Source organism: Bombyx mandarina, chromosome 09 (genome assembly GCF_030267445.1).
Source record: "Bombyx mandarina strain Sakado chromosome 09, ASM3026744v2".
Classification (NCBI taxonomy): domain Eukaryota; kingdom Metazoa; phylum Arthropoda; class Insecta; order Lepidoptera; family Bombycidae; genus Bombyx; species Bombyx mandarina.
Window position 1 is genome coordinate 2,994,848 of NC_143216.1, and position 26,363 is coordinate 3,021,210.

Genomic DNA, 26,363 nt, shown 5'->3' on the forward strand with positions numbered 1-26,363 from the left:
GTAATTCAAGCTTTATCATTTATAAATTTTATACTTTATAATTACACTGAGCTGACAAGCATGAAGATACCTTTAATTTTACGTACTTTTCAATAGAATTAATATTTGGAGCACTCAGGTTTAAAATTTGTTCTCAGAGAGATGGTCCTTTGATTTAACTGTTTGTTTTTAAACGACACAGTACACAGATATTTCAGTATTGTGAGTATTTAGTAAAAATATATATTCGTTACAACATAAATAAAATAAAGGTATGGTAATGTAAATTTTACCTACCTAAACTAGGTTCTTGACGGGCCCATTTCCCGTTGGACCGATGACTTGCGGCGATATGCTGGAAGTGATTGGATGCGGAAGGAGGATCGTTCATTGTGGCGGACTATGGAAAAGGCCTACATCCAGCAGTGGAGAGACACAGGTTGATGATGATGATGATGAGGTTCTTGAGTTTAAAAAAAATGTCGCAGGTAATAAATAACGCGTTCTATTTTGAAGGGTAGGATAGTCGTTGAAGCTCTCTGATATCTATCTTCTAGAACTCTCTCTGCAAGACATCATGTAGGATTAGTCTATTCGCGTTTCTAGACCATGTTTGTATAAAATATAATTGACTAGCTTTTGCCCGTGAGTTCGTCCGCGTAGTTCAGTATTAATGCTTCATTTTAGAACAAATTTGGTTAGCATAAAAAACGTTTTAGTGAGCCAGCCTTAACATATAGACATATGCTGTCGCGGACTTCTTTTAGATCTTTTAAAGAGGAACAATTCTCTCATACATTACTGTTTTCGTAGCGCATGCAGTTAAAGCTCTCAAAAGGGAAAAAAAACCCGATTTTGAAACATTCTTTATTGGTGCTACGCCTGCATTGGTCTTAGCGTAATGTTATATAGCCTATAGCTTTCCTCGGTAAATGGGCTATCTAACACTGAAATAATTTTTAAAAGACCAGTAGCTCCTAAGATTAGCGCGTTCAAACAAACAAACTCTTCAGCTTTATAATATTACTAGCGACCCGCCCTCGCTTCGCTTCGGAAACATTTAATTTTATTATTGATTGCTGAGTCCCGCGATGTTACCCGCAGTTACCTGCGAGGCGAAGCTAGTCTAAAAAAAGTAGCCTAAGTTACTCCTTATATCATCAGCTACCTATCAGTGAAAGTCTCGAAAAATCGGTCCACCCGTTCTAGAGACTATCCGGAACAAACAGATAGACAGACGGACAAAAATTGTAAAAAAAAATTATTTTGGGTGTATGTACCGTCCCGTGTATATATTCATATGCATGTAGTAAACAGCGGTTATTTCAATATTACAAACAGACACTCCAAATTTATTTATATTTATAAATTACAGGAGACCATATTTCTTGTGCCGAATCCCTAAATTGCATGACTGTTTGTCCCTTAGCTGTTTGACGCGACGTTCATCGCTCCGTCCATTTTAAGCTGTAATTTGGAATTAATTAATTCGCATCTCGACGGGAGTTGCGTTTGTTTATCATGTTCATTTCGTCTGCTCTAGAAAAGCTGTAGAGCTGTGATCCGTGTTCAGCTTAACATCGTCTCTTACGAAATCTCATTTAAACGACCTCCGCCTACAAGAGTTTTGTTGTAGCTCTACAATAATAGAGTCTGGCATCGAGAGACGTTTGATTTTATCTAGATTCGTTTTAATTTAAGTCTTTGCTTTTGTAAATTAACTTAGAACTGTAAATAGACAAAAGCACTAGGTTTGGATATGTACTATAATGAAACTATAATGAAATCACTGATAATGAAAGTCCAAATAGATAGTGTGCTCACAAATCATTTACATACCTAATACCGTTTAGAATGCTATGACAAATTGGTATAAAACCTTTTTTATTGTTGTGGTTGTGGTTTTTGACATTACTTTTGAATTTTGAATTTTGAAAATTTTGGAATGTCTTAGATTTGACATTCTCTTTTTTCCGTGCTATTTATTGTACGCGAATTATAAAATTTCCAAAAATAAAAATTTTATACGTGCAATCCTCAAGAGTTTATTTATTAAGATCCTCGCCCATCCTAATCCTACAGTCCACTACAGAGGAGGAACATTTTTCCACCGGGCAACATATTCCCTTTCGTTATCTCCAAGGTAACATTAATAATATGGTAATATAATATTAGTGTTAAGGATGTGAAAACAAAACATTAGTTTCACCTCCGGATATTTCACGACATAATCCTTAATTAGTGTACGGCCTAATGATTGTAATTAGACCTGTGTAATATTAAGGAAATAGAGAAAAAAAACAGCGGAATTATGTCAGTCAAATTTTCCTTGAATATCTTTTGTTATTGCTTAGCTGGGTGGACGAGCTCATGGCTCACCTGATGTTAAGCGGTTACCGGAGCCCATAGACATCTACAACGTAAATGCCGCCGCCTATCTTGAGACATGCGTTCTAAGGTATCCGTTTTTACGGTACAACGGCTTCACCACTCTTCAAACCGAAACCCATTACTGCTTTACGACGGGAAGGGACCCATTACTGCTCCACGAGAGGAGTGAGTGTGTAGATGACGGTTGATAGAAGAGAATGGAAAAGAAAAAGTAGCTGTGCCGACCCCACCTAGTGGGGCAGTTGTTGTAACTATACTGAGACTAACTTATATCTCAAGGTGGGTGGCGCATTAATTTACATTGTATAATAATATGTCTATGGGCTCCAGTAACCACTTAACACCAGGTGGGCTGTGAGCTCATCCACACATCTCAGCAATAAAAAAGTGTGCATTATTTTATTTAAAACATATTAAATAATATTATGATAGTGGTCAGAATGTTGTAAGCAGTCGAAGAAACGGCCCACCTGATGTTGAGTGGTTACCGTCGCCATGGACATCAGCGATGCCAGGGGCAGAGCCAAGCCACTGCCTATCGTTCAATACTCTCGTAATATGTCAATCTGGGCTTATCATATTTTGGGACACTAATATACCATACTAGTGTTGTTAAGTGATTTAAATGTAATTTTCACCTTAAATCGTTCAAGTCGTTTTCTTCCAATCAATCTTCGTATACAGAAACTATTAATAATCATAATAATTTTGAATAATACAGTAACTACTGATGATTTTAAATTTAACTTTCATTTCTATTGAATAGAAAAAATCTCTCCTATTTATAAATATTTTGTGTATACATTTTTATAACAAGAAACTGGGGCTTAAGTGTTCTTAATTTCGAGACGATCATTAATCATTATAATGTAGAATATAGAATTTCTTTATGCTCGCTGTGGGCGTGCTTCAAAGTTTTTATTTTATTTTGGGAAGAATAGAATTAACGATTATTTTTTTATAACTGAATAATTCGAAATTAAAATCTGAGTTCGTACAATTTTGATATTTCTCTTCTAATCAGTAAATTTAATCTATTCGTAGCTTAAACGGGAATGCTCTGAAATAATATTCTCAATGATTTCGTCAAATTATTTTGTCGTTCTCCATGTCTGTCGACATTTTATTCTTGTTGTAACCTGGAACAACTTCGCTCATAGATGTACATTGTGAAAATACAATCAAGTCAAGAAAATACAAGTCAAATGCAAATAGTGAATACATTTATCTATTCGTATTTATTTTATTTTATTTGCCCTTGTAGGCAGACGACCATACGGCCCACCTGATGGTGAGTGGTTACCGTCGTCCATGGACTTCAGCAATGCCAGGGACAGAGCCAAGCCGCTGCCTACCGTAATACTTTTAGGGTTAAGTTTCTCGTTTAGACCTCCTTTTTTTGGTCATGAGGAAATCGCCGGACTTCCACCCTCCACTGGGGATGGCGAGCGGAGCATGTCGGAGTTGAACCGGCTAAAACCTCCTGTCGCTCAACAACCAGCATTCAAACCTCGCATGAGACAGAACTCATGAAAAGGCAAAGGGGAGAAAGTGAAGCTCTTAGTGCGAAGCACTAATCACCCTCCCCCTCGGGACGTCGGACCGGCGGTCGTCGGCGCTACGACCACGGGCCCTCTCAGTCCAACTAAAACCTCCTTTCATTCAACAACCAACGTCTGAACCTCGCATGAAACAGAAATTAATGAAAAAGCAAAGGGAGAAAAGTGAAGCGTTTAGTGTGGAGCACATCTCTCCCATCACTCTCCCCCTCGGGACGCCGAACTTTCGCGCCGAATACCCCATTTCTGTTCCTGACCGCTATGACACTTCTTTTCCTATTCTCATCTACCTTCAATTACAATAATACATATACATGTCTAGGCTTTTCGTGTGTCATGGATGTAATAGAAAACGACTTCGTTCTAAAAGAATTTGTTTCAAATTTAGATTTTTATGCCTTTAGAGTTTTGTTATCCTGTAAATAACTCACTCAAAGCATTAGAAAACGAATCATTTTTTTAATAAGTGTTAATATTTCTTTAATATCATTGGACAGTTATATTGGCGGTAGGGCGTGTGCAAGCTGGCAAATGTACTATCCCGTGAAGCTACTTCGATGGGACAGTTTTTATACACAACAATTCCGACCTTACGTCCTCATTATTAGTGGCGGTTTTACGTTGTGCCGTCTATGGGCTCGGATAACAATTAAACATACCGTTGAACACGTCCACCCATCTAGTGCGATAAAAAGCTAATGTAAAAGTGATTTGGAGATATTTGTTTTCCGAAATTCAGTAACAACGCCTGCAATAAAATGTTACGGATACTCTAAAACTGAGGTAAATAGATTATCGGCGTCTATTGGGTGTCGGGATCAGCTCGTAAACCCGAGCCTTATACGACCCACGTAGCTAACCAAAAATGTTATTATCCATTCGCCTTGTTTCCCATACGTCGCGGGACGAGGTTTTGGTACACAACGAAAATGTTTTGACTTATACGTTTTGGTGCTGCGATGCTTACGTAATGACTTTTTATAATTATGCTAGACGTACGTAAGCAATTCCGTTTATTGTATTGACGGGTTGGCAATTTCACAGTCTGTTAAACGATTGGTCAAAAATTCGAACTAAATCAAACGTAATGTCCGTGTTAAGTCCGGCACATTTTCCTGGGTAGGTTAATAGAAAATCTTCTCTAAATTCGGTACAGAAGCATAAATCGAAACTCAAAAGATGTTATACACTTTGAACCATGAGGTAAGTAATTCGTATAATATAATTAGAAAGTAATACCTACCGAATCACATGATGAGGAGAGCCGCAGACCGGGCTCAGTGGTATGGATTGGGAGAGGCCTATGTCCAGCAGTGCACGACTGTGGGCTGTTGATGATGATGATGATGATTGAACCATAAGTTTCAAATCGAATATGATGCATCAAAGTAGTGTCACCCTTCAAAACGCACTAAAAATGGATTAAATGAAAATAGTATTCGTGTATTCTGTTACTGATAGTTATCGTAGTGTCCCGATGAAAAATTGATTCTATTTAATGATCGTAAGCGGTCGTGTTAGTAAAATTCTGATTCAGCACTTAGGGAATCCCCAAACGAAAATATACCATTAAAATGTCAAGTTCACACAAGGTCAAGGTTACTTACAGGTATAATTCATCACAACTTCTTATCTTATTTTGAAAAAATGATTCTTTTTGATGATCGTAAGCGGTCGTGTTAGTTAGATTCTGATTTAGCACCTAGGGAATCCCCAAAAGAAAACACACCACTAAAAAGTCAAGGTTAGTTGCAGGTATAATTCATTAGAACTTCTTATCATAGCACCAGTATTACTGCGAATAAGTACTGTGAATTTCCGATCAGCCTTGGTTAATTCTCCTCCTTAAAGCTGGACCTCATACGCCACAACAGATGGTCTCTGAGCTATTAGAATTAGGGTCGGAGGTTTGCTGTCATCTACAGTACATTACCAGGCCTAATGCCGACAGACTCCTACTATTTTCAAACTTTGAACAACTTCTTGTCAAGGAAGCACAAAATTCCTTTCAAGAGTTTGTTGACTCCCGTACACCTGACTTCTTCAATAAGGGCCATGAAAGACTACCAATGCAAATGCAATGCAAAAATGCATCGACACCACAGGTACAGTGATAGATATTAAAAATTATAAAAAAAGCAATAACTCTCTGTACATTAGACGGCAATTTCGTAGGTAATGACCTAATGTAATGACTACAAAAAGACGCAAGATTAAACCATAACGATATTTTTAATTCATTTAAAAAAAGTACATTCAAGAAAACATATATTTTGGCAAGCCACTAAGACCCGCTGTAGTATCACATAAACATAAGCTTCTGAGGAAAATCGACAGTGCAAAAAACGAATGAATTCACAAGCGCCCAATACCTATATCATTCAGGTGCAATAAATAGGAACTTCGCACCATTAGTCCGCGATAGCGCTGTTTTATTGTAATTTTATTCGCCACATTAGAGCTACAAACGTTCGTAGAAATTCGTAATGTCAGCCTTGATTAATTAGCAGAAACGTAAGTAATAGCACACGTCTCGGAATGAATATTATGCTGATTTAATTCACGCTTAAATATAATTCTCTCGGAGAAAGCACTTTCCATTTAATCTTTATTAATAGCTATTATTAGGTATGATTTGCAGCATTAAAATAGGGAAAAATTTGGTTTCTCAAAATTCCACTCTCAATTAATTGTATTTAATGACGACCGAATCACTTACCCCATTTAATGGTAAGTGGAAAGCGTCGCTCATGGCCAACAATGCCTTGTTCAGCCAACCTGGTCATAGCTCACAGATAAGAACGTCAAGGATTGTTAACGTCGATGTTTGCTGCGACCGAGTGACAATGCACTTTTGAATCGTTTTTTTTTTTTTTTTTATTGCCTTTGTAGGCAGACGAGCATACGGCCCACCTGATGGTGAGTGATTAACGTCGCCCATGGACTTCAGCAATGCCAGGGGCAGAGCCAAGCTGCTGCCTACCGCTTAATACTCTCCACAAGCCTCGTTTGAAGAAGGACATGTCATAGCGCTCGGGAAACACCGTGGAGGGGAGCTCATTCCATAGCCGGATGGTACGTGGCAAAAAAGATCTCTGGAAACGCACTGTGGATGACCGCAGTGGCTCCAGGTAGTATGGATGAACTCTACTCCGGTAGCGGGCAGTGCGATGGTAAAAACGAGACGTTGGTATCATCTCAAACAATTCCTCAGAGCACTCCCCATGCGGTACAAAATACAGAGGGAACCGAAGTCCCTCCGCAGATCCAGAGGCTCCAAACGATCCGTGAATCGGTGTATTGCATCAACCCAAAAGAAGAAAAAAAAAACCGAAAAAGGAACATATTACGATAAACATAAGTGAATTCGCTTTCAACATCAAATAAACAAACAAACTCTGTTGCCTCAGGGACAATAGCTGCCTTAGCAAACAAACTAAATCTACTCCTTATTACATTTTATGAGATAGGCTTTCCACCGTGAGCACTACCGTTTCACTCATTATATTTATTTATTGCTTACATTAGGTAAATGTGCTCACGACTACCTTGTGATAAGTTTATTTTTTATTTTATTTTATTGCATACGTGTGTGGATGAGTTCACGGCCCACCTAATGTTAATTTGTTACCGGACCCCATAGACATCTACAACATAAATGCGCCATCCACCTTGAGATATAAGTTCTAAGGTATCTTTTTGTTTGATTTTCATTTTGTTTGTTTTTTATTTTATTACTAAACAATGCATAGAGATCGCCCTAAAGACCGCACCGCATCTAAAAGCTCTGAGTTTTTGCATTATACTTTAAAGTCATCTTCCATTTTCGTTACCATAGACGTAACTTTGACGCGGTACTAATTAATGAAAGCTATTTCCTTTCTTTTTCTTCTTTATTATGTATTCAGTTAATAAAATATAATACTTTAAAAATAGATTTTAAGTAAATTGTTTGATAATTATTGAAACTGCTAGGCATAGTAAATTAGTCTTGCCGATGCGGACATTATTTTGCATTCCAAACTGTTTTTTTTCCTATATACTATTTAGTTTAACTTAAAACATGTTTTAATAATGTTCTAAAAAACGACATTAATCATAGAATTCGGTAAGATTGTTTCTGTTTTTGAATTGTTTATTAAAATGTCTATCTAGCACGAGATGAAATTTAATATAGGCTTTTCTGCAATGACGCAACATTTTTAGCTGCCATGAAGCGGGCTCGTAGCAAGTACTTGATTTGATAGACCAATACATAATCATGGAAATTACTTTACCTTCTTTTGTTTTTATGGCTTAGATGGGTGGACGAGCTCACAGCCCACCTGGTGTTAAGTGGTCACTGAAGCCCATGGACATCTACAACGTAAATGGGCCACCCACCTTGAGATATAAGTTCTAAGATCTCAGTATAGTTACAACGGCTGCCCCACCCTTCAAACCGAAACGCATTACTGCTTCACGGCAGAAATAGGCAGGGCGGTGGTACCTACCCGCGCGGACTCACAAGAGGTCCTACCACCAGTTTTAATCCAATTCCACTTATATCTAAAACTGTAACTACGAGTCCAAAGTTTAATGAGTACGATCATGTAAAGCGCACATTATCAATGTATAACAAAAAATTTGAACATGCTACCAACTAAATCAGTGAATATTTCGTATCGATCATTTCATATGAATCATCATTAAGACAGAGAGTTATTGATTTTTTTTTTTTTTCCATCAAACTGAGTCAAGAGTGGTTTGAAGCAAATAAAAAGCTTAATTGAAAAGTCTGGAGTCTGATTAGTAACAGCTGAGTAACAATTACCATTGCTCGAGCTGAATCATGGGAAATTAGAAATTGTGATGTTTAGTAGTTGACAGCCATACCTTGAATATCGTATACTTAATATTAATGCAGTGAGAGTGAAATAAAAACAAATTAAAAATTTACAATTTATTTATACAACGGAACAATAATTACAATTTTAAGGATCGCTTTATACATATTAATAGTTAGGCATAGATAATTTAATTATAAATAACACGGTTTACGAAAACAAATTGGATCAGTACACACAGAAAAGCTTTCAAATATTTAAACGAAATCAAAAGGTTTAGACACGAATCAATCATTTCATAATTGAATCATAGCCTTGATAAATTTTCCATAATATAAATCCAAATAATAGATCCAAAGATAGCCAAATGATCGTTACGAATGTGACTTAAGCTTGGATTTTGTTGAGGCGAAAACACGAGTTTTGGAAATATCATTGGTTGAACATATAATTCAAAAAATTATGAAACTAATAGAAGAAACACTTAAGTAGTTTTACCATCAGCGTTTAAGGTATAAATTACATCGAGGACTGAAAGGCTTTGGTCTAAGTGACATTTTTGCAACTTACAGGATATCCATTTAAAGTTTAAAATTAAAAAAAATATATCTTAACAAAAAGACTTCTTCAGCTATATGATTGGAGTAAACTTAAATGAAGTTCAATTAAAACATCGAACTGTTAATGCTAATAAAACGCATAAGAAATTTCGCTTAAGCCAAATGGCCTTTCACTTTTAGATTTATTTCCAGAAAATGATCTCCAAAGCACCTAAAAGATAGCGGTCATAATTAAAACTACTTGTACGGTTTAATCTCATATTTATTATTTTCAATTTATTATTTCCGACGTTTCAAATATTTTACAGCTTTAAAGGTAGTTTTAGATAGTTGATTATGTAAAAGTAATTTTAATTACGGTTACGTCTGGTGAAAACCGAAATAATAGGTAACGGTCAGTAACTGTTGAAAGTAAATTGTTCGTCAATTACAAATAACCTTCTTGAACATCAAATAAAAAGGATTAAGATAATATAGCACAACGCGATTCGTATATTTTAATTAATTTCGGGTTAAGAGACAAGGAAAAGCTTATAATGCTGACAGAGACTACGTGGATCAATCAACTAAAACCATTCAAATTGGATGAACAGAATGAAAAACTCGCCTATATAATCGGAGTAGATGCCAAAGGTTTTAACATAATAAAGTATTTTAGAAATATGATATGGCTAGCTTCTCGAGGAATTATATACAGAGATTGATTTTTTGACGTGACAACGTCTTATAATTCGATGGAGCCGGCTGCATGCACGAAAAAACATGACTCCTTGAGACATTCCATTTAAGGCTTGAAGTGCAAGCGAGAGCGCGCAACGAGCGACAAAGAGGCACAATCGGACTCCGCGTTCGGCAGCGTTCGTCATCTATCTCTCCTACTTTAGTGAGCGATGCATCCGCGTGGACAGCTGATAAACAATACATTTACATGTTTTCGTCAAGTATGAAGTTCAGTGAAAAGTGAATGTGATGTCAATTTTCCATACAAAATATCTATCAAACAAATAAAATTAAAATTTTCTTTTGAAAAATGAAACCATTCCATCAGTATTTTCTTATGACGTTGTCACGTTCAACTATCATCAGTAAACCGACTTTACAGACAACCGATTTTTTTTGTTAACAATGTGTCGATTATAATTTGCTTAACTGTTCACAGCGGAGATAGCAAAAAAAATATGTTTATTCTCTCAAAGGGAACAATCTCGTACAAATCAACATTAATTATTTACATTTATCGATAAACTCAATTTTCCGCAATCGTTGCGTTGTTTCCAAGCTTAATGCTTCCAACGAAACACTTAATTTCCGAGAAGCTTACAAATCTGTTTATAACTTCGCAAAGTTCAATTTAATTCTTGTAACTAAAATTCGTTTGCTACATAACCTCTTTTATCTCTGTCGAAGACTGAGTGTTAAATGAAGACGAAAATTGCAATTCTACTACTGTATTAAAATTTACTGTTAATTAAACAGTATTAATTAAAGATAATATGCTTCTTGGAAATAAAGTGATTCAAAATTAGCAATGGAAACTTAATTACTTTACTCTAATTCGTGGGTATAGAGTTTCAGGAAAGTCATCACTGTCTTCAACTGAATACTCTATCTATAGTTAGATTCACATCGATCACTTACATCGTAGCATTAAACAGTCTCTTCCTACGCGTGGACAAAATCGTTACAAAACGGAATGTCTTATTTTCAATTGGAATCATAGTTTGTAAAGGCTTCATCAAACAGAACGCGTACTTAGCGCAGCGTTTTAACGTCGCGCTCTTTTCATGTCACACAAATTGACTAGATGAGTCCAACGCTCCTTGACGTAACGCATTCGCCAAATCATAGAGCCTTTCGATAGCAGTGTGAAAATTTAAAAGTATTAAGATGTCGAGTGATTCAGATGTTGCATTGTATAAAAATAACTATTTTCTAATTCCATAAATTTTTCGGGTATTATCCAGTATTTTAATACACATTCACACCGACGCTAAATTAATGAAATTTGTAAAAAATTACAACGCCTGACGTCAAAGCGTCCTAACGCCGCGACAGAGCATTGCGTACTTATAGGGCTAGTGCTCTGTTTGACAGTTTATTACCATAATAGTACAACACATCTCGGCGTCATAGCGCGCCTTCAGTTTAGCGTTCTGACGCGCGCTAAATACGCGTTCTGTTTGACGAAGCCTTAAACGTATCATTTAGGAAGCCGCTTCAACAATCTTAGTTACAAAGTTCAATTGTCATCATAGCATACAATTCTCACAGTTCTAAACGTCACGCTATTATCACGAACATTACGTATAGTCCAATGCTGACATGAAAATTTCTCGGTGCTGAAGCTTCCATTGGAGGCCAACCGTCACTCCAGGGTCCACGAACCCCGGCCTCTGGTCACATTGTCGTCATCATTTCTATAATTATTCACTCTCAATAAAACACAATACAAATTAATTCCAATAACAGTGAGGCTTGTGTTATTGAGATTGATTAAAAGCATACATCGAAACTGATATATAGAAACATTAAACACTTTTAGTGTCAAGGCATCACATAGACTTTCCTCAAGGCTTTACACACAAAAACTAATTCCAGAGACTACAAAACATTTTTCTGTAAAAATGTCTCCCTAAAATATAACATATCATACATTCAGATTATATTTTTCTTACTGATGTCCGTATGGGTAGGTACCACCAACCCTGCCTATTTCTGCCATGAATGGGTTTCGGTTTGAAGGGTGAGGCAGCCGTTGTACTACTATACTGAGACCTTAGAACTCATATCTCAAGTGGCGGCATTTACATAGTTGATCTCTGTAACCACTTAACACCAAGTGGGCCACGCACTCGTCCACCCATCTAAGCAATAAAAAATATATTATTTGAATATGATTTAATGCATACCGAGATTCTGCATTTGGTGTTGGCTGAGAACAACGTATGGATTGTTAAGAGCAGGATCTTCTAAGACTCCGCGGTGAAGTTGTTCTAGATGCCTTTCTGTATCATCTAAAAATTATAAATTAATTTCTTCAACTGAACATAATAACCTACCAGAACTACTGACCTAGAATCTACCCACTTATGTAAAGCTCTCCTTCTTTAAGAACGGTTAGCTGGTAGACAACTCAATTGTTGAGTTAAGCTCGCCATTTTATAACTTTTCGCAATAATTGTATTGTATTAACTGTGTGCACAATAAATAATAAAGAATAATTTGGCTGTGTGGTGTTTAACATCATCCGAACTCTTGTCGTTAGTAGCGTAAAAACGACTACGGGATATACCAAAAAAGGATAACGTTCTTTGCCTATTACTCCGGTATACAACGATCGCATTTATTGGTTGTAAGATCTATTATAAGCTCACATGGGTAGGTACGCGAAGAAATAACGTGTTGTGGTTTGAAGGTTGGAACAACCGCTAAACAATATTTTATCATATTTGAGACTTCAATCTCACACGTCAAGGTGGCAGGATTTACCTTGTGATTTCTATAACAGTATTTCTACATTAACACGAGGACCCTACCCAATTATCCAACAATTGATTTTTATAAACTTGAACTTAGTGCAACTTTACGATCAGTTGGGCGTGCAGAAATTTAATAACACGGTTAGATATGACGTCGGAACTTAGCAATCAAATGTTACCAAAAATTGTAAACTTACATGCGACCGGTGTAGTTGTAGGCGGTTGACTCGTAGTTGATGTTGTGGTTGTAGTTGTAGTTGTAGTAGTAGTAGTAGAAGTGGTTGTCGTGGTTGTTGTTGTTAGAACTGAAGGATAGAATATAGTGTAAATAGTCAATATAGATTTATCTATTAAATATGGATTGTAAAAACTAGTTTTGAGGAAGCATACAAGAAGATACTGAATGAGAGTAAGTAATACTTGAAAAATAATATAAATATGGGCTGCTTAGTCGGTTCAATGGTTTTTATTTGGTACTTTCCTCGAAATTCAATACTCACGATGTAAAAACAATTCCGCCTGGGCTTTCCCAAGCGTGTTCTCGACGTGACATCTGTAAGCTCCAGCATCTTCTATAGACATGTCAGTCACAACTAAATTCACCGTATGTCGATATCCTCTTGAACTAATACTCAATCTATGTTTTGTACCTATAAAATAAAATGAGTATTTTCATTGTTCATTCCACTATACCGGATTTGAATAAAATTTGAGGAATTGAACAAATGTTTATCTTAACCTAATCTAATCTAATATTTTATATCGTGAATCACTTTTATGTCAAGCGGTCAAATAAGCATAATGTAGCTATAACATAAGTTCATCATATGATCCTAATGCCAATTTCCCTTATACATGTATTGATTATCTATTCACGAATGAAGAGAATAAATAACAATATCAGACTGGCAAAAAATAAATAGTCAATTACTTATAGTAGAGAATGTTAGATAACAGTAGCGGTGTGGTAGGCTATTAGTGATTTTCCTAAATGTTTTTGGGGTCAAGCAACAGTGTATCTGTTTTAAAGAGATGGATAGTCATTATTCCAATAAAATAGAGATTTTGACGACACGTTTCAGAGTGAGAGTAACGTGATACTTTATTTGTGGACCCTGATAATCGCTTGATATAAGATCTATGCAAAAACACTTATCATATGTGAGAAATGCAACTCTACTAAGAAATTAATCCTCACCGTTTACAAGTCGCTGTTCCCCATTTAGTGTCCAATATACACCTGGATGCGGAAATGCTTCAGCTGTACACTGAAGGCTTACAGCACCTCCAGCTGGTGCTCTTACAGCTACACGACCAGCCCATACTGATGGCCCGACTATAATAAAATTATATAGCACTAATATTATTGCTTACATTTTATTAAAATAATAAAGCGTTTTATTAGCTTGTTCGAACACTAAGAACATCTTTAAATGCCTCAAAAGTAGCTCTGTGTTTTAGTATCAAGACTTTATACTTTGTTCGTTGTTGCTTACATTTCGATGCCTCCAATGTACACTACTTTGACTCAAAATTTTGAAATTTTCGTTTTTCACGCAAATCGCTTCACTATTTTAAAAGTATTACAAATTATTATTGATGGGGTTCGAAGCAAGAGTAAATCAGCTAGTTTCACAAAAAAAAAACCATAAATATATCTGCAATAATAAAGATTTTATCAACTTTTTTCGTTTAAACGCTCCTCCTGTAAACCTACGAATTTGGAGTTAGCGTAGTGTTCATTGGAGGCATCGATTTTATCTTTGTGCATATACAACGTTATAAATACGAGTATCAAAAAAAATTTCCAAAAAAAATCTAAGGACGTTTGTGAACCGAAAAAATAAATAAGAAATTTACCTGCTCTCCCCAATCACGTTCTCTATTAAAATGAACCCATGCAAATTGTTAAAGACCAAATTCTACAAACTTCAGTTTCATATCAAGCATATTTTATAGAATTTTAGACACAATAACTATTTTAAAACTCACACATAACGTTGATTGGAATCCTCTTGCTTACTGAAGGAGGCACGCCATTTGTGGCGATGCACAGATATGCGCCAGACGATGCTCTCTCGACTCCGGTTAGATTCAACCACGGACTGTTCCATTTGGAGACTTGAACAAAGGACAGGAAATTGATGCATTCATACATTGTTCTACAACAGAATTGTTGCACCAGAGACATACGTATCTATGTGTTACGCATTTATTGTATTACCTCTGTGTACTATATTATCTATACTCTATACTAATATTATAAAGAGGAAAGATTTGTTTGTTTGTTTGTATTGAATAGGCTCCAAAACTCCTGAACCGATTTGAAAAATTCTTTCACTGTTTGGAAGCTATACTATTCCCGAGTGATCTTTTTTAAAAAAAATTAGGGATCCTTACTAAAACTCCAATAATGTAACCCAAGGTGTAAAAAAAAAAAACCCAAAATATTATTTACATCGAAAATTATTGATGATAGAATAAAATAATGTACTACGGCTTTGTAGAACACATTATTATTTACAAAAAGTGTCGGGACAGCATATGTCTAACTATTATAGTTATGCCGCAATAAGTGTTATTTTATTTTAAAAAATAAAACAACGTTAAATATCGTTGAAATTTTTGTTAAAGACCCGAGTGAAGCCGGAGTGGGCCGCTAGTTATCTAATAAAATTTAAAATGGAAATATATTTGTTTTCGTTTACCAATGAACACAAATTGAGGATCATCAAAGACATTTTGTTAGAATATTAATATAATTATGATAAACCTCGCAAAATTAGCACAATTTCCCTTAATTCCCCAAACAAACAATCGTTTTATTTAAATTCGCTCTGAAATAGCCTTTATCTGGCATTCACACTACTGTGGCTCGGCAAACATACAATGCGGAGCTCAGCAAAAACTGTCACAGTAATGCACACAAGTTGTCGCCATTCCAACAACTAACTACGGCCATACAAAGGAGAAACTTTTGTGGCTGCGGTTATAAATTGAATGTAAACTCTTATTTGCATTGTACGCTTAAACAAACTCAGTACAAAACTGCAGAGTATTATTATACTTGAGACTTTCTAAGTATTGAAACATCAAGTGCTTGTTTCAAGTTACGTTGGTAGAGACGTAGTCGGTTTCTTGTTATCTGCAAAATCACTTCGAGGTAGAACTTTGGAGATGTTTTCGAATTGTTTTGTTTATAAGCTACCACCAATTATAGCTAATGCTCCATAATAATAGCTGTAACATTATGCTTTGCTTTTGGGAATTATAATTGTGCAATATTGTTTAATATAATACACAAATTCCGAAATATTTTGGACAGTTTAAACAAAGGTTAATTGTGATCTTACGATATGTGTATTTACATAAAATGCGAGGAAAAAATTATATGAAATTGTTAATTTTTGTTTTAATGAGTGAACGAAATCACGGCTTAACCAATACAAAGCTACCGCATAAAATAGAAATTGGGACTGTAATGACGCCACCCATCCAGAAACATATTCTGTTGCATAACGATAGTTCAAGCTTCAATTTATGAGCGTATATTCGGAGTAGAAATAATCAGGATTCTCGTCCCGAATGATCTCAGAATATGCTTTCGAAAATTTTGATTGACTATTAACTTTATACGGAAAAATTCTACCTGTGATGAGCATAAAAGAAATCCTTCCAAGAAAATTCCGAATTGCCTCTCAATGAAGGTTTTTTTGGGATTATTGAGCTTGATACCCACACTAGACTTCCGAAAGATTATCGAAAAACGACTCACACGTGTATTAACGACTGAACGAGGATAATATCATTACTTGAAGAGCATTAGAGGCTTTTCGGTTGTCCTGAATTAAGATTGATTCATATTAGTAGACGTAGAGATAAAGAAATTCCAAAAAGTATATATAAAATCATTAAGCGGCTATTAGCATTTGTTTGGAAACGATGAAAGTTTCTCACGCTGTCGATAGTTCTTGGTTTTATGGACTAGATCGAAACCATTGATGCTATCAAACTTACAACCAAAGACTTTCTTGAAATTAAGGCGGTAGGGCGTATCATAAGCCCGCACGTGTAGGTGCCGCCGCCATCCTGCTTATTTTTGCTACAAAGCGTAAACATTACTTTCAGATACTCACCTAATGTTTGATTATCTATTTTGAAGTGTCTAGAGTCTTCCCTTCTCCATGTTATGCTGGGAAGTGGGGTCCCGGTGGCGATACAGCGTAACGCCGCACTTTCTCCTTCTTTTACAAGTACCTCACCACTGCTTGCGTCATCGTCAATATCTGGTGGAACTGGTGAAAAAACAAACATCATTGGCTCTTCTTTACACAAGATCTTGACAAGAACAGAATCTGGTTCGGAGAACATGAAAATTGTGGGCTACCTATCATCCGTGCTGCCTATTTCTGATGCAAAGATATGCGTTCCGATGTATAGGGAAGAATAACTTTTGTTTCTCTATATTATGAGATTTCGATTTATGGTCGAAACCTTGATGGGGGCATTCTTAGTATGACATCTATGGCCTAGGCTCAGGTGTGCTCTCAGCGTTTCTACGCTAATTAGGATTTGTATATTATTATAATATAAAATTGTTTTGATCACTTTTTTTTTCTTGATAGATTTTCGAGAGTTGTAGATATAATTATAACTACTTTATACGGTTTATTATTATCGTTATTTCCAACCTTTTGATTACATTACCGGTTTCGTGGTCACGGATGACTAACCTTCAAAAACATGCTTAGAAATTGGTTTTATGCTCTTCAATGAAAGCAGCATAGCATAAAATTAAATATGATCGTTGCCTATTTTCATAAAGTAACACTGCTTGCTTAAAATGATTTTAAATGCTCAAGTTTTCAAACTTTCTATGTAGCTGTTTTTACGATCGTTTCCTACTAACTGTCACTGGATAACTTTACCGAATAACTTCCTGCTGCCAAAATGCATTGCATTACTTTTGCAGGTAGGAATATTGTCATTATAATACATGGCAATGATAGCTTCACTATGTTAATGAAAATAAAGCCTATAATAAGCGATATAGTTGACATAGTCTGCGTCAAGTATGAGCGAAAGAGACAAAACTCTGTGTATGTCTATAATATATGGGACTTTTTACTAAGACTATATTCTAGAAAAATATTAAAGAGAACATACCGACAACTTGTAGGAAGTGAGTCTGACTCATCATTGGTTCGGTGTTGACCTGACACATGTATCGTCCGCCGTCAGCTGGGCCGATTTCTTTCAGGCCTAATGTCCAGGCGCCGTCGCCATGGCTGACGCTGATCCTGTGGTTCTTGGTGATCACGTGTCCGGCTATTGTGAGTATAGTTTGCGTGTCAACGCGAAGCCATGCGACCTATTGGAAGATAGAGTTAAAAAAATAATAAATTTAGATTTAAATTAAATTTTTAAAGTGGCCGATTTATTTTTCGGTGACCTTTAAATGCAATTGCAATTGTACGATGAAAATCACATTGAAAGTAATTGTTATATACATTAACGCAACAAAATAATTCATACTTATAGTGGGGTGTATGAAAACCGCGTAGTACGGTTACCGTCACCCATGGACATCAGCAATGCCAGGAACAGAACCAAGCCGCTACCTACCGTTCAGTATTCTCCACAAGCCTCGTTTGAAGAAAAACATGTCATAACGCCCGGGAAACACCGTGGAGGGTAATTCATTCCAAAACCAGATGGTACGTGGCAAAAAAGATTTCTGGAAACGCACTGTGGGACGAACGTAGTGGTTCTAAGTAGTATGGATGGACACTACTCCGGTGGCGGGCGTTGCGATGGTAAAAACGAAAAGATGGGATCATCTCAAGCGATTCCTCAGAGAAAACTAAACGAAATGGAAACATGTACACGAAATCGGCACGAAGCTTCCTATAAACGACCTATTAAATTATATTCTGTAATATTATAAGTGTAATGTGATTTCGATTATCGTTAAACATTTACGCGGCAGTGTGGAAGAATCGTTCGGTAAGACATTTCAACATTTGGCCTTAATGTTTCAGTTACTTCGTGGTCCAATTGGTGTTTAGTTTTATACTTAGCAGAGAACATCATACCGAGGTCTGAATTTGGTAAGGTCTGCCCCACACCTTGAATCGGATTTGCACAGTTGTTTTGTGGCCGAAACAGGTATGTATCTTTTTTTTTTCTACCTAAGCTGATAGCCTTGAGAGGCTGTGTCAGCGTAACTTTAACTAGTAGCTGAGCTCACGGGGCTGAAACCTGACGACGTTGCTAACACGAACCCTAGCAAGAGCCGTGCTTCGCAGAATCTACCACAGGATCGGAAACGCGACCCACTAAGAAGATCCGGCGAGAAACTCAGTGGACTGTGTCTGTGGGTTAATTTATTTGTCGAGCCCTTCGTCGCAAGCGACGGGTTCGACGAAAACGATGACCGGATGTATCACTTATCCGTGCTCCATAACAACACTTCCTAGGATTTCTAGTGTTTTTACAAATTTACAATCGCATCGATTTGATATAAGTGACCCCCCGTTCTGACTTCACAAATTTACAATTTCGTCAATTTGATATAAGTAACTCCCCCATTCTGACCTTCGGCTTTATTGTAACAACTTTTACAAACAACGATAAACTTATAACTTAGGCTTACTAAACAAAAAAATATTTTACCTTTATCGAACAAGGAAAAGCAAATAACAAAGCTTATGAACTTAAAATCAAAATAAATCATAAATGACGTGATTTTCAAAGGTGTTGTTACGTAAAAGAATTGCAATGTTAGCTTTCATAATGCGTTTCGATTTGAAGGGTGGGGCAGCTGCAGTAAGTATACGAACCCATCGCTTGCGACGAAGGGCTCGACGAGTGAATTGACCAACAGACACAGCCCACTGAGTTTCTCGCCCTATCTTTTCAGTGGGTCGCGTTTCCGATCCGGTGGTAGATTTAGCGAAGCACTGCTCTTGCTAGGGCCAGTGTTAACAACTTCTCAACGGTCGAGTGGTTCGCGAGACGCTCTGTCTCTTTTCTCACTCTCGCTCTTCCTAAATTGTATTTTTTCTCTCTATCCGTAACGAATCTGTCGCGAGTTAAATTTTACTCTCAACGCGTCTAAAAAAGTTTCACTTCAAAAAGCAAGTGACGATATTCACTTTGTGATGTGTTTGGGCCACAATGACCACTTAACACCAGGCGAATCGCAAGCTCGTCGGCCCGTGTAATACAACAAAACACACCGTTGCCTCAGAAAGCATTATCTACGAACATAGCACAGCAAACCTTTTCACCACCGAAAATTGAAAACGAACTAATTAACACAATGCTATCGAGAATCTGATCGGAAAACTTTACTCAATAGTAAAATACTAAGATTTCCTTCGACGAATGGCGAAACTTAAATAATAAATATTGAGCAAGAGCCAATAAACGTAGTTAATTAAACCGACTTTATGAAAGCTCGGTGTTCTATTGTGAATAAATTACGCGCCACGCCGTAATACTTGTTCGATTTTGTTTTAAAATAATCTAAATTATTCATTGAGCAAAATCAATTTATCGTCAAACAGGAAATACTTTGAAGTTTTTTTTTTTCGTGTATTACTCGAGTAATTTTTTTTTCACTTACCCAAAAAAAAAATCTTATCCACATTATATTCATAATGTTACTGATTAAACTAGATTTCAAAAAGCATCTGTTGTATATTTTTGGTGCCGACAAAACGCTCGAAGCTTCAAGCTTAGTGAAAATACATGTTTTTTTATTTTTATTTTTTTATTGCTTAGATATGTGGACGAGCTAAGTGTTAAGTGGTTACTGGAGCCCATAGACATCTACAACGTAAATGCGCCACCCACCTTGAGATATAAGTTCTAAGGTCTCAGTACAGTTACAACGGCTGCCCCACCCTTCAAACCGAAACGCATTACTGCTTCACGGCAGAAATCGGCGGGGCGGTGGTACCTACCCGTGCGGACTCACAAGAGGTCCTACCACCAATAATTACGCAAATTATAATTTTGCGGGTGTATATGTTTGTGTTTAAAAATTTCACCTTGAAAGATTGTAGGTTATCGACTTGACATGTCAATGATGCATCTCTGCCCACTGCAACAGTAACATTTGAGCCAGCACCCACAAATTTCGGAAGATCTGAAAGAAAAAGAACAAAGGTATCTATTAAATAAAAGTACTAAATCATAATAATATCATTTATCGTTGACCTGTCTCTTGGACCACATGATCGTGTAGTTATCACATAGATAGAGAGAGTTTTTTTTTATTGCTTAGATGGGTGGACGAGCTCACAGCCCACCTGGTCTTAAGTGGTTACTGGAGTCCATAGACATCTACAACGTAAATGCGCCACCTACCTTGTGATAGAAGTTCTAAGATCTCAGTATACTTACAAAAGCTGCCCTATCTTTCAGACCGAAACGCATTACTGCTTCATGGCAGAAATAGGCAGGGCGGTGGTACCTACCCGTGCAGACTCACAAGAGGTCCTACCACCAGTAAAGAGATAGATAGATAGATAGCCCATAGATATCACAACTTGAATGATGCCGCCCAACTTGAGACATGAGTTCTAAGTCTCAAGTGTAATGGTCGTCCTACAGTTCAAATCGGAGAGCATCACTGCTTCGCGGTGGATACCCATAGGGTAGTTATTAATTATACACAATTATTTTATGTGTCAATTCTAGATACGCGAAAACTATGCACTCAAGTGTGTTCAGAAGCCGTAATCAGGGTCAAGTCAAATGCGACATCTCCAAACGGCACATAAAATAGATAAGTGACCTAATATATTATAAACTGCCCACGCATATTCAATTGCAACACTCATGAATAAAATAAAAAAAATACATGTGTGCAATTCACACGTGGTAGAAGTGAAACCTTCCAAAATTAAAATACAATTATCCTAAACGTCTTAAGTATATGTAAAATGTTGTCATTAGTAAATAATTGTAAGGTAGCGCCCTCTGTGAATTGATATTTTAATTTCACGTATAATCCTAAATTAAAATTCACTACAAGAGCTTTCATACACACGTTAGTATTAAAAAATCTCACAGATGGCGCTGTATTAAATAGTATGTATATTTCTGTCTCATTCTTTGCTTGCTTCATCCTACACATTTTTGTATTTGTGTCTCTTACCTGTCGTTTTTTCCGTTGCATCCGGTTTCAAATCACAACGATTCTAAAGAAGTTTTCACTTCAATAAATTATTGAATTTTAAATCATAGGTACTTGACGGCTTCAAACCTAGACGACTTAGACGAACGACACAGTTTATACCTACTTATACATTACGAGTACAATTATTACACAGCTCTTCATTTACTTACATAATTACACTAACAAAAAACATGTGTATAACTAGAACTTAGGCTAAGATTTTCTTCTAAAGGTACACAACATAAACAAAAACATAAACACGAAATGAAGTATCGGTTGAAATTACTACGAATACCAATCATATTTGAGGTCGTCCGCGCAAAGATGGCCTAAGCTTATCGTATCGTATGTCGTAAGCTTACCATAGTTAATATGGAGATCATGAGATTCCATTTTAATTTTACACTGCTTCAAAGGCTAAAACAATACGCTCAAAAATAATGTTTACAAAGGTATCTGTTATCTATAGGTGAAACTAGGGATAGGCCAGTTTTGCATCAAAACTTTTCTTATGTTTTGAATAAATTGCAGTATATAAATACCAATATGAGAATTTGTGGGCTAGGCCACTTTTGCGGTGAAGGTCAAGGGGCGACCTGAGGCGGTAAAAGCCGCGCGGCGCGCTACCAGCACTCTAGCGCGCTGCCAAGAAGTAATAGAGCGACCGATTGGCGGTGTATCGCGTCCCAACCCAGCAGGCTGGTTCTGGTCCAACGGGGTATTCCGGGACACCAGCGGTACCGTCTGTGCGGCCTCACGGGCTGCCGTACCGAGACGGCCGACGTTTCAGAGCCTTCGATTCGCCTCGAAGGCTCCGTCGGCTGGGCGTCCTTGGGGTGAGCCGCGCCGTCTGGTCAACACTACGTTGACCGCGGTTATCCCCCTACCTCATCCGGGTTCTGCCCTCGGAGGGGATCGGACGTCGGGTGTAAGAGTGCAGGGGAGTCGTTTAGTGGGTGGGCCCTAAAATCCTTGCGCGCGGTTTGCTCACAACACCATGCAGATCGTTGAGTCTCACATACCCCGCGCGCCTCTTATGCGCGGGGACCTCGGAGGAGGTTCGGACCCCGGCCGAAAAAAAATATAATAATAATGAAAGGCTGCTTTTGCGCTGACCGCTTCATTTATAAGGACACTTGTTGCGGCTGCATCTTACAGTAATCAGTTATTACAAGACTGAAAGTGATAAAAATATTTTATGTACCCTAAAGCTAAACGCAGCCATGCTATAGTAAAACGCATTATATGATGTTGACCGAAATTGACTCGTGCGGTGTACACTGCACTCTGAACTAAATCAAATTACTAAAACCAACCGAAATTCAATGTGGGACGGAATTTGAGAATAGAGGTTTCATGAAACGCACACGTTGCATATTCATTGAATTATTTGTTTTGTTGTTTTTTCGGTGCTGACCGATTAATGTTTAAAACCATTTTGTTATTGAGGGTTGAGGGCGGTAGTCATAGGTTAGGATCGACCTATCTTTTTTATTGCTTCGTTGGGTGGACGAGCTCACAGCCCACCTGGTGTTAAGTGGTTACTGGAGCCTATAGACATCTACAACGTAAATGCGCCACCCACCTTGAAATATAAGTTCCAAGGTCTCAAGTATAGTTTACAACGGCTGCTCTACCCTTCAAACCGAAACCCATTACTCCTTCACGGCAGAAATGGGCAAAGTGGTGGTACCTACCCATACGGACTCACAAGAGGTCCTACCACCAGTAATAATTTAAAGAGACAACTGCTATGAAATACAGTGACGATTTCGGCATGCCATCTCAAGGTGGATAATGATATCCACGTTGAGATGTTTATGAGTTATGGTTACCTTTTTCCACCAGTATATTCGTCTTCCAGTAAAAAGCTGTAAATATTCCTAATTAACTGATCAAAAAAGTAATAACATCAAGTAAGCAAAAAAAAAGCGAACATCATCTGCATTATTCAATGATAAACAGGAAAATACGAAAATGATAAATATGTTGTCACTAGCAATATAAGAAGAGAAACGAATGGGTCCCGAGACAACGCCAGCGAACGTATGAACGAAATGTTCTGAAAATGCATTAGGGAGCATTCAGCGCGTCCGATCTCGATCGTTATAGTTTTCTCATTTTCCAAGATATGAGTTTGTTCATTCGTGGAAATAGAAAAGTATTTGTTGTGCTCCGCGAATTCGTTTTCCGAATAAGTACCGAAAGGAGAAATCGAATTGGTTTCGCTACTTAACTTTCAACTATAGTTATTTAATGCGAATACAAGTAGTCAAGGAGACTCCGTGAAAAGGTTGAACGATATCTTAAATCGTGTAGAGTCATACTATTATTTTATTATTATTTACTTCTGTTTTTTTTTCTCAGCAAACGCTGGTATGTATTTATTATGTACGGGCCTTAGCCAAATAAATAATAAGGAATAAATATTTTAATGTCCGTTAGTTGAGTTTTCTTCTGTTTCTAAAAACTTACGAACAGTTCTACAGTTCTAATATAGCATTATTATTATTTTTATTTTTATTATTACTTGGATGGTTAGACGAGCTCACAGCCCACCTGTTGCTATGTGGTTATTGTACCCATAGACATCTACAACGTAAATGCGCCACCCACCTTGAGATATAAGTTCTAAGGTGTATAGTTACAACGAAGGGTGGGGCACCCTTCAGAAATTAGAATGTTTTTTTAGGTGATATAATTAAGTACTACTATTGTGATATTTGAAGGACAAAGTATTCGTTCGTGCCAACCTAAAGGATTTAACGATAGAAACAAAACGGTTAAGGTGGCCACTAAATGCACTATTAGTACATACTCTATTATGATTTTCACTCATTTTCGTAAAGCATGTTGTGATATTTACTTTGACAACTGTCATATCTGAGAGTTCTGATAATTTTCACTGTGAAAAAGAAGTCTGCTTATCTACAGTCTCTAATTAGCAGAAGTTCTAGGATAATCTGATTTTTCAAATTTATTTCTTAGACGATTGAATGAGCTCACAGACCACCTTTTGTTATGTGGTTTCCGGAGCTCATAGACAACTACAACGTATATGCAGACACCCACAGCTGTAGCACTACGACGGCCGCTCCACACTTCAAATCGAAACGCATTACTGCTTCACGGCAGAAATAGGCAGAGTGGTGGTACCTACCCGTGCGGACTCACAAGACGTCCTACCACCAGTAATACGAATCAAAGCTTCGTTCTCTACCATTAACTATCAATTCACGAATGTCACGATCACCTTAATCCTTCCTACCTTCATTCTAGTAATCTGTAAAGATCCAAACACGATTACAACACCCCGAAATTCCACGTTAACTCCCCAACAAAAGTACAACGAGAACTCTATAAACTTGAACAATCATATGCCTCTACCTCCGGTTACGGCGCCATTCAACTAGGCAAAGTAAGAAAGTTTCCTACATCCACTAAATTAGTTCTGATTTAATTTGTGGACCCTGTAGGAGCCCAGGGATTAAAGGTATAGTCACCTTCGTGATTTAAGTAAGATTACGAACTCTACATTAACTCTACATTGGATGCTCTGCTAAATATATATAATTATTTATTTATTTTCATCTATCAATAAAAATAATCGTAATTCTAATTTCAATTACAGAAGCAAACAATTGAATTTGTTTAAAGCTCTAGTATTCATATTGTGAACCCGCACGGGAATGCCCATAACCCTACTTTTATTGGAACACAGCCAATTCCAGTTTGAAGGGTTGGACGGCTGCTATTCAAGGCGATCACGACCAGTATTTTGATCTTGAAACACGTAACTACTTAATTTACTTAATACAGTAATTACTTAATGGTTTGGAGTCCACGTTGTTATTCCTTCATTGTCAATTGTTTTTCCCTGCCTGCGGTATCCCTGGGTGGGATGCCTGGGTGTATTAAGCGATGGTTGGATGGATAGATATGATGACCTCAAAGCTTTGTTCCATGCGTTCCGAAAAGTTTACGGTACTGGTGGTGGGCGTTTCAAGGAGTCTATAGATTCAGAAATACTTCGTAGCAGAAATAGGAAAAGAACATATGACTATATTATGTACTACTTACTGACTTAGCTACGGTGCAAGAGGATCGGAATGCTACAACGAGTTGGACCCATAACCTCGTAAAATACCTTATTGGAAGATATAACTAAAGAATGTCCGATATTAGTTCCGGTTGGCATCTTATATAAATTACAATAACAAAAAATTTGACATAAAACAGGTAAAACTATTTTATATTTAACGAAACGTGACGTATGCGGTAGGCAGCGGCTTGGCTCTGTCCCTGGCATTACTGAAATCCATGGGCGACGGTAACCACCACCTGATGGTGAGTGGTTACCGTCGCCCATGGACTTTAGG

At 37.2% G+C, this 26,363-nt stretch overlaps 1 protein-coding gene across 1 annotated transcript in view; it reads right to left on the reverse strand.

The window, feature by feature from the left end:
• Nucleotides 1-8,856: 8,856 nt before the first annotated feature.
• LOC114240787 (protein amalgam) overlaps nucleotides 8,857-26,363 on the reverse strand; it is a 77,619-nt gene continuing 60,112 nt past the window's right edge. Inside the window, exons 2-10 of the mRNA XM_028171465.2 lie at nucleotides 20,852-20,949; nucleotides 17,961-18,165; nucleotides 16,931-17,089; nucleotides 14,787-14,915; nucleotides 13,993-14,130; nucleotides 13,295-13,444; nucleotides 12,992-13,099; nucleotides 12,225-12,329; nucleotides 8,857-11,732 (exon numbers count right to left, since the gene is read on the reverse strand). Coding sequence (XP_028027266.2) covers nucleotides 11,713-11,732; nucleotides 12,225-12,329; nucleotides 12,992-13,099; nucleotides 13,295-13,444; nucleotides 13,993-14,130; nucleotides 14,787-14,915; nucleotides 16,931-17,089; nucleotides 17,961-18,165; nucleotides 20,852-20,949 — 1,112 coding nt within the window. The 3' untranslated portion in view covers nucleotides 8,857-11,712. The remainder of the gene's footprint in view (nucleotides 11,733-12,224; nucleotides 12,330-12,991; nucleotides 13,100-13,294; nucleotides 13,445-13,992; nucleotides 14,131-14,786; nucleotides 14,916-16,930; nucleotides 17,090-17,960; nucleotides 18,166-20,851; nucleotides 20,950-26,363) is intronic.